We start from the raw sequence: 7,014 nt of genomic DNA, 5'->3' as shown, positions 1-7,014 counted from the left end.
TATATAATAACAAGACCAAGATTATCTTCTCAGGACCTCGTATCTTCGGGATCGCCTCTCCTGGTATACCCCCGAAGGACATTACGATCGTCAGATGATAATTTGCAGGTGTTCCCTGACCTTAAGAATGTGCGGCTGTCCTTGACGAGAGTCAGGGCTTTTTCTGGTCTGGTAGAAAGCTCTGCCTAGTACCATCAGGGCCCTGCGGGAGCTTACACAGCTCCGCAGGGCCTGCAGGACAGAGCTTTTCTGCCAGGCCTACCAATGAGGACAGCCGCGGGTACCATCTTTACTGTCCTCCCTACTGTCCCCCTCCCATATATATATTGTATGGTTTTGGAGAGGTGACTTCCTGCTCTACAAGGGGCACTGCATGCCATCTTTTAGTTCTGATTTTTAATTTCAGTGATTTGATGGCTTACGTTACGATGGGTAGCCGTGTTAGTCTGTCACTAGCAGTAGAAAAGAGTAGGAGTCCAGTAGCACCTTAAAAACTAACAAAAATTTATTTCGAGAGCCACAGCTTTCGAGAGCCACAGCTCAATTCTTCAGATATAGCTAGAATGTGAGTCCATCTATCCTTAAATATAGACGAGTGAATTAGACACACAATGGCAATGTAAATGTAAAAAGCAAGTAAATGACATTAGTGGGTGTGATTGGATAAGGTGTGATATGCAAAGGGGTTGTAGGCATGGAGAAATCAGCATTGGTAATGAGACAGGAATCCCAAAAATAAAAAAAAAGATTGTGTGTGTGTTAAGTGCCGGCAGGATTAGATTTGGCAAAAGTGTGGAGGCAAAAAAGTATGCGAAACAAGGATGCAGTTGTGATCATGAGCCAAGAGAGGGAAATTCTAGTCCCCACACCAAGGAAATATAATGCAAAGTACTTAGAAAGTATAGAGCACCTTCCACTGACTTTTTTATCCTTCCAGGTGATGGCATAGAGCCAATGTTACCTTGTTTGCCATCTCTTTGTGATGGAGAAAAAAAGGCTTCCATGCTGCCAGATCAGGTAAGTGTGGACCTCTGGATCATGCCCTCTGGTGTCTCCCCACACCCTCCCTAGGCCGGAGAGAATTTCTATCTCTTTTCCCTTGGCTGCTCTCTGTGCTGCTCACTGGGTAGAAAATGAAAACATCTGATGAAGGTTTGAACCCTGAAATCAAACATCTAAGTATAGTCCTTTTGGAATGCCCCTAAGAAGGGGAAGGGTTGTTACATTATCTGTAATGGCAGAGGAGTTTCTTCTTTCTCTTTCCAGGGTCTGAGGACATTTGAGGAGATGTTTGTTGATTTCACCGAGGAGGAGTGGGCCCTGCTGGATCCAGACCAAAGAAGGCTTCACAAGGAAGTCATGGAGGACAATTATCAGAATGTGGCCTCTCTCGGTAAGGCTCTCATTTCCCTGGATTCAGACATGCTGAAAGTAGAAACCATTCCTTCTAAGAAGGATCCCGGCTCTGACCTGAATGGCCTAGGCTAGCCCGATCTCAACAGCTAAGGAGGGTCATTCCAGTTGGGTACTTGGATGGGAGACCACCAAGAAATTCCAGGGTCTCTATGCAGGGGAAGGCTATGGCAAACCACCTCTGTCCGTCTCTTGCCTTGAAAACCATACAGGGTTGCCATATGTCGGCTGTGACTTGACAGCACTTTCCTCCACCACCACCAAGAAGGACCCTGGTAGGGCTCTTCCAATGGAATAGGGGAATGTAGAAGGTCCAAAGACAGGCAATGGAGGGGGTTCTGCATACTTACTGGACTCCGTTAATATTAGTGCGGAAGCAAAAATGTTGATTTGTAAAGGAAAACAAACACGACAGAGTAGGAAAGCTATCCCCCCCACCCTGACTACACATTGAGGACTGAGTGACCTCATTGTTCTTCAGGGGTGAAAATCCATTGAAAGGGCAGGAGGGGGATTGGCCTCCATAACAGTTTGTGGGATGTCAACGAGGCCTCCTCTTGGGCCTTTCAGCACAGACTTGGAAAGGAGCATTTGAAATAATAACAGCAATAATAATATTTGTATTTAGCCCTCAATATGCATTATCCAAAGTTCAAAAAGACCTTTGCTTGCTCTGAGGACATTACACCCTCCCCTGGGACTTGAGGAGGATAAGTGTGGGGCAGAGGGGGAAGAGAGGATAAATTGGGGCCCTTCTGCTGTGTTCATTCTTGTTACACCAGTGTAGGCTTAGGCATGGCTCCAGATTCAGTAAAATGAGGTGGCAGAGCCCTGAGATAACAAAGAAATAATTAAAAAAACAGGATTTCAGCAGGTGAAGTTTGGTTTTATGTCCTGATGAGCTTCACTGATTCCTGCCTCTGAGGCTTCTCTGGAATTCAGTTCAGCAGGTGCACTTTTCCCGTTCTAAGTTGGAGGGAAAGGGTGACTCTGCTATGCTCAAGTCTGGTTTAATATCTGTATATTTCTTAGAGTTGGAATATCTGGAAGTCCATGGTCTGTTTCTTTCCCTTGTAGAAGGGCTTCAGCGTCTCCAACCCGATTCCATGTCCCAAGTGGAAGAAGCAGGAGATCCACTTGTCCAAGATGCAGAGGAAACAGAGAGATTAGCAGGTATCTGCCTACTTGTATGGTGGAAGCGGGTAGGACTTCTCTTGGGCTAAATTTCACCAGTTAGGGAACGGAGGGATTTCTCAAGAGGCAAGCTTTCTCAAGAAGGAAAGTCAAAACAGGAACAAAATGCAGGCTGGTTTGTACCGAAGATTGACAGGAAATGTTTATTGGGAGCTCAGCATTTGAAGTAATAACAGCAATAATAATATTTGTATTTAGCCCTGGGACTTGAGGAGGATAAGTGTGGGGTGGAGGGGGAAGGTAGGATCAGTTGGGAGCCTTCTGCTGGGTTCATTCCTGTTAAACCAGTCCAGCTTTTATCAGGAGATTAAATCTAGGTTTATCAGGCCAATATTGTGCAAATATCCAGGCAGACTAAATTCCTTTTCTACTGACCTCCTCCTTGCTGACTGTTCCAATGAAACCCCCCTTAAAGTTTTGTGCACTGGCATGCTCAATAAGACAGAAGAGGTTAGCTTAAATTTTAAACACTCCTATTAATTATAGTTAATGTATAGATATTTAAATGTTTTAAATGTACTTTTTGCTAATGCAATATATTAACAAATTGTGTGTTGGTGTGTTTGAGTTTTTTAGATTAGGGATTTATCACCTTGGATCAGAGATGTGCTGTATTATTGTAATGGTGATATTCGATAATTTTATTATGGCTGGAACTGTCTTAACTATTGCTGGTCTTTGACCGTAAATCAACTTGACTGTTACACCAGTGTAGACTTAAGCATGGCTCCAGATTCAGTAAAATGAGGTGGCACAGCCCTGAGGTAACAAATAAATAATAAAAAAACAGGATTTCAGTAGGTAAAGTTTGGCTTGATGTCGTGATGAGCTTCACTTGCTGAATTCCTGCCTCTGAGGCTTCTCTGGAATTCAGTTCAGCAGGTGCACTTTTCCCGTTCTAAGTTGGAGGGAAAGGGTGGCTCTTTCTATGCTTAAGTCTTGTTTAATATCTGTATATTTCTTAGAATTGGAATATCTGGAAGCTACTGGTTGTTGTTTTTCTTGTAGAAGGGCTTCAGCTTCTCCAACCTGATTCCATGTCCCAAGTGGAAGAAGCAGGAGATTCGCTTGTCCAAGACGCAGAGGAAACAGAGAGTTCAACAGGTATCTTCCTACTTGTATGGTGGAAGCGGGTAGGACTTCTCTTGGGCTAAATTTCACCAGTTAGGGAACGGAGGGATGTCTCAAGAGGCAAAAGTCTGAGAATGGCCAGGAAAGCTTTCTCAAGAAGGAAAGCCAAGTTAAAACAGGAACAAAATGCTGGCTGGTTTGTACCTAAGATTGACGGGAAATGTATATTGGGAGCTCAGCTTGAATACACATTAATTTATTTCTATACTGCCTGTTCACAGACTTGCTCAAGTTGGTACACAACTCAGAACAATAGCATAAAATCGTAAATACTGTCTAAACAATCAGTTTTAAAATCCAAGGTCACCGAAGTGTAAAAAAGCTACCAACTTGCCTCAAAATTTTCCTGAGAACGCTCCTCAAATTTAAAGAAGATCCTAAAACAGCTAAAATGATAAACCCCCAAGTTAAAGCCTGGTTGGAAAAGAAAATTTTTCACCTGGCTAGGTCAGCTCCAGATAAGTTTCAAGGGGGGGACATTCCCCAGATGAGGGGCCAACACTGGAAATGCCCCGTCTTTAGTCACCACCTGCCTCAGCTCTGCAGGCAGAGCCACAAAATACAAGGCTTAGGAGGCCGAACTTTTTGGGAGCTGGAGACTACGGTGAGCTTTATGACTTTGGAGCTCAAATTGGGTCTCCATAGTTCAGGTGTAAAGCTCTGCTCCAAACTCTCTGTCCAGTGAACGCAGTCAGTTCTGTGTTGAATATACAGATTTGCTAGAGTGCCACTAGTCCTGCCTCCTGTTTCACACAGTGGTCAGCTAGAGTCCCTGGAAGTTTCACAAATAAGAGGAGCTGCTCCAAAGCCTCCCTCTTCAGAGAGACACTGCTTCTAAACATGGAGGTTCCACTGGGCTACCGTGTCTCTGATGGAACTACCTTCCAAGGAAGCATCAACAGCTGATTAAGGCATGGCAGAATTTGTCTCTCCTTTAAGTGATTCCGGTTCATTCGTTATGAAGATCAGTTAATGATCTTCTTTACTTGATTTTGCTTTTCCTTGAAGGTCTTACCAGGCATTTCTCTTTATTGCAGTGGCTGATGGTGCCCAGAAAAAGCCCGAGGGTGAACCACAACACCTTCTGCTTGACGGAAAACAGCAGAAAAGAAATGCTGGAACAAAAAGGAAGAGGTGGAATAAATGCTCTGCTTCTCAGGCTGCTGAATCCCAGGTGTTTGATACACAGCGGAGAATCCACAGAGGGGAGAAACCTGATAAATGCTTGGATCGTAGAAGGAGCTTTGCTTGGAAGGGAGATGGTACTGGCCATCAAGGTATCCACACTGGGGAAAAACCGAATAAATGCTTGCAGTGCGGAAAGGGCTTTGCTCGGAGTTCATGTCTTACTGTCCACCAACGTATCCACACAGGGGAGAAACCATTTAAATGCTTGCAGTGTGAAAAGTGCTTTGCTTCAAGTTCAGAGCTTACTATCCATCAGCGTGTCCACACGGGGGAGAAACCTTATATATGCTTGCAGTGTGGAAAGAGATTTACTCAGAATTCCCACCTTACTAGACATCAGCATATCCACACTGGGGAGAAACCTTATAAATGCTTGTGGTGTGAAAAGGGCTTTGCTGAGAGTTCAGAGCTTACTAGACATCAGTATATCCACACTGGGGAGAAACCTTATAAATGCTTGCAGTGTGGAAAGAGCTTTGCTCGGAGTTCACAGCTTACTGTCCATCAGCGTATCCACACTGGGGAGAAACCTTATAAATGCTCGCACTGTGCAAAGAGCTTTGCTGGGAGTTCACAGCTTACTGTCCATCAGCGTATCCACACTGGGGAGGAACCTTATAAATGCTCGCACTGTGGAAAGAACTTTGCTGGGAGTTCAGAGCTTACTGTCCATCAGCGTATCCACACTGGGGAGAAACCGTATAAATGCTTGCATTGTGGGAAGAGTTTTCGTAGGAGTTCACATCTTACTATCCATCAGCGTATCCACAGTGGGGAGAAACCTTATAAATGCTTGCAGTGTGGAAAGAGCTTTGTTTGGTGTTCAGAGCTTACTAGACATCAGCGTATCCACACTGGTGAGAAACCTTATAAATGCTTGGAGTGTGGAAAGAGCCTTGTTTGGCGTTCAGAGCTTACTAAACATCAGCGTATCCACAGTGGGGAGAAACCTTATAAATGCTTGGAGTGTGGAAAGAGCTTTGTTTGGTGTTCAGAGCTTACTGTCCATCAGCGTATCCACACTGGTGAGAAACCTTATAAATGCTTGCAGTGTGGAAAGGGCTTTGCTCGGAGTTCACAGCTTACTATCCATCAGCGTATCCACACGGGGGAGAAACCTTATAAATGCATGAACTGTAAAAAGAGATTTGCTCAATGTTCAGAGCTTATTAATCATAAGCATATCCACACAGGGGAGAAACCTTATAAATGCCTGCAGTGTGGAAAGGGATTTGCTCAGAGTTCAAAGCTTACTGTCCATCAACGTACCCACACTGGGGAGAAACCTTTTAAATGCTTGCAATGTGGAATGGGCTTTGCTCAGAGTTCAAAGCTTACTGTCCATCAACGTACCCACACTGGGGAGAAACCTTTTAAATGTTTGCAGTGTAAAAAGGGCTTTGCTCAGAATGCACATCTTATTGTCCATCAACGTATCCACACTGGTGAGAAACCTTACAAATGCTTGCAATGTGGAAAGAACTTTGCTCAGAGTGCACACCTTACTATCCATCAGCGTATCCACACTGGGGAGAAACCTTATAAGTGTTTGCAGTGTGGAAAGAGCTTTGTTTCAAGTTCAGAGCTTACTTCCCATCAGCGTATCCACACTGGTGAGAAACCTTATAAATGCTTGCAGTGTGGAAAGAGCTTTGCTGGGAGTTCAAAGCTTACTAGACATCAACGTATCCACACTGGGGAGTAACGTTATAAATGCTTGCAGTGAGGACAGTTCTTTGCTCAGAATTAACACCCATCGATGAATTGACACTTCAGAAACTATATCAGCACTTGTATTGTGGAAAGAGTTATCTCGGAGTGACAGGATAATTGTTCACGAATTAATCCATACTAGAGGAGGAGCCACATCATCGCTTGGAATGTGGAAGGAACCATATGAATCATAAGGAACCATATGAATTTTGCCAGTTTTACAAGATCTTCAGCCTCCAGCCCGACCTTGCCAGGCATCACTATCTAGACTTTTGGTGCTAAATTCAGCTGTCGCTTGGTAGTCTGGAAGTAAGAATAATTGTTAATGTCATTTTCTTTAAAAGAAACTTTTTAAAATGGATACTGTGGGAGGAG

The 7,014-nt window shown here is 44.0% G+C and overlaps 1 protein-coding gene across 1 annotated transcript; it reads left to right on the top strand.

Moving 5' to 3' along the window:
* Nucleotides 1-1,002: 1,002 nt before the first annotated feature.
* Nucleotides 1,003-6,613, top strand: LOC130477648 (zinc finger protein 420-like; the record flags this gene model as incomplete). Its single annotated transcript, XM_056849711.1, has 5 exons — nt 1,003-1,017; nt 1,267-1,393; nt 3,616-3,711; nt 4,776-5,951; nt 6,120-6,613. Coding segments are annotated over exons 1-5 (1,908 nt in total), but the record flags the coding sequence as incomplete, so codon positions are not given.
* Nucleotides 6,614-7,014: the final 401 nt, after the last annotated feature.

Source organism: Euleptes europaea, chromosome 1 (genome assembly GCF_029931775.1).
Source record: "Euleptes europaea isolate rEulEur1 chromosome 1, rEulEur1.hap1, whole genome shotgun sequence".
In the NCBI taxonomy this organism is placed as follows: domain Eukaryota; kingdom Metazoa; phylum Chordata; class Lepidosauria; order Squamata; family Sphaerodactylidae; genus Euleptes; species Euleptes europaea.
The sequence above is the reverse complement of the archived record's forward strand: the minus strand, read 5'-3'. Positions and strand labels throughout refer to the sequence as shown.